This window comes from Pinus tabuliformis, chromosome 1_1 (assembly GCF_031772625.1).
Source record: "Pinus tabuliformis cultivar Carrire ecotype Pingquan chromosome 1_1, CPIR1, whole genome shotgun sequence".
NCBI lineage: Eukaryota > Viridiplantae > Streptophyta > Pinopsida > Pinales > Pinaceae > Pinus > Pinus tabuliformis.
In genome coordinates this window covers 397,417,880-397,419,072 of record NC_142297.1, presented here as the reverse complement: position 1 = coordinate 397,419,072, position 1,193 = coordinate 397,417,880, and the positions used below count along the sequence as shown (strand labels likewise).

The 1,193-nt window shown below is 42.2% G+C and overlaps 1 protein-coding gene across 1 annotated transcript; it reads right to left on the bottom strand.

The window, feature by feature from the left end:
* Positions 1-295: 295 nt before the first annotated feature.
* Positions 296-760, bottom strand: LOC149213313 (uncharacterized). The gene has a single exon (XM_089388974.1). The coding sequence runs from the start codon at positions 758-760 to the stop codon at positions 296-298; it is 465 nt and encodes a 154-aa protein (XP_089245100.1).
* Between the last annotated feature and the right edge of the window lie 433 nt (positions 761-1,193).

The window sequence follows — 1,193 nt, the reverse complement described above, 5'->3', positions numbered from 1 at the left end:
CCTTACGCCTGACCGTCTGAAAGACTAAACCTTTCATTCCAGCCATAATTTCTGCAATATTCTCCGTCACCTTGGCAAGCCTCCAGTGTTTCGTGGCTTTGTTCGCCTTAGTGCCTCCTTGAATTCTCTTAGCTGTTGAGATAACCAGTGATGAATCCCCTTCCACAATTACATTGCATTTTCGTAGGGATTTTAAGATTCTCAGACCATGCTCAAGCGCCGCAAATTCCATCTCATTATTCGTGCTTTCCCCAAGCGCTCTACAATATATATGCAGAATTTCTCCGTCCTGGTTTCATATTGCACCTCCAATCCCTGCCTTGCCGGGATTACCTTTCGAGGCCCCATCAAAATTCAACTTCAGGCCTCCTTCCGGCGGACACTGCCATCTGTTGACCTGCGAGGATGGTTGCGGCTTGTGTCTCAATACCGTGATGCTGCTGGTGGCTTCCAGTCGAAAGCACTTCAGGATGCGTAAGTCCTGAGCTGAAGGTTTCTCGTTATGTTCCTCTCTGCATTTTTCCTGAATTAACTGTCGTATGTTAGTTAATATGGTGTCTTTAGAGAATTCCATGTTTCTGTATTCATCTTGAAATATTCTACGGTTACATTCCTTCCAAATTGTCCACAGTAAGAAGCCTGGAATAGAATTCCATATACTATTGACTCTTTGGACGTTGGAGAAGTTTTTTTTCCAATTTAGAATGGTCCTGTGAATGGATTCTCTATCTCGGTCAGAACTGCTGAGAATTCCTTCCATCTAGTTCCATAACTGATTTGCCCATTCACATGCATTAAACAGGTGGTTTATAGTCTCAGCTTCAGCGAGGCACATAGGGCATCTTGAGGGTCCCCTGAATCCTTTTTTGCATAAATTGTCCCAAGTTAGAGTTTTGTTTCGCATTAGAAGCCATAGGAAGGTTCTGATTTTCGGCCAAAATAGGCTATCCCAAACTTTATTGCACCAGGGCATGGCTTCTGCATGTTCTTCCTTTTCTATTATATCCCTTGCTTCTTTTAATGAGAAATTTCCATTGCCTTTCAAGCCCCATCTCAACTTATCATCTTCTTCAGTTCTTCGAATCTTTCTTTTGAGAATCTTATCATTGAATTGTTGTATGCTTTCATTATTCTCCTCATTGATAACATGATTGAAATTAATCCACTCCCTCCAGTTTGGATCCATGCTGCTT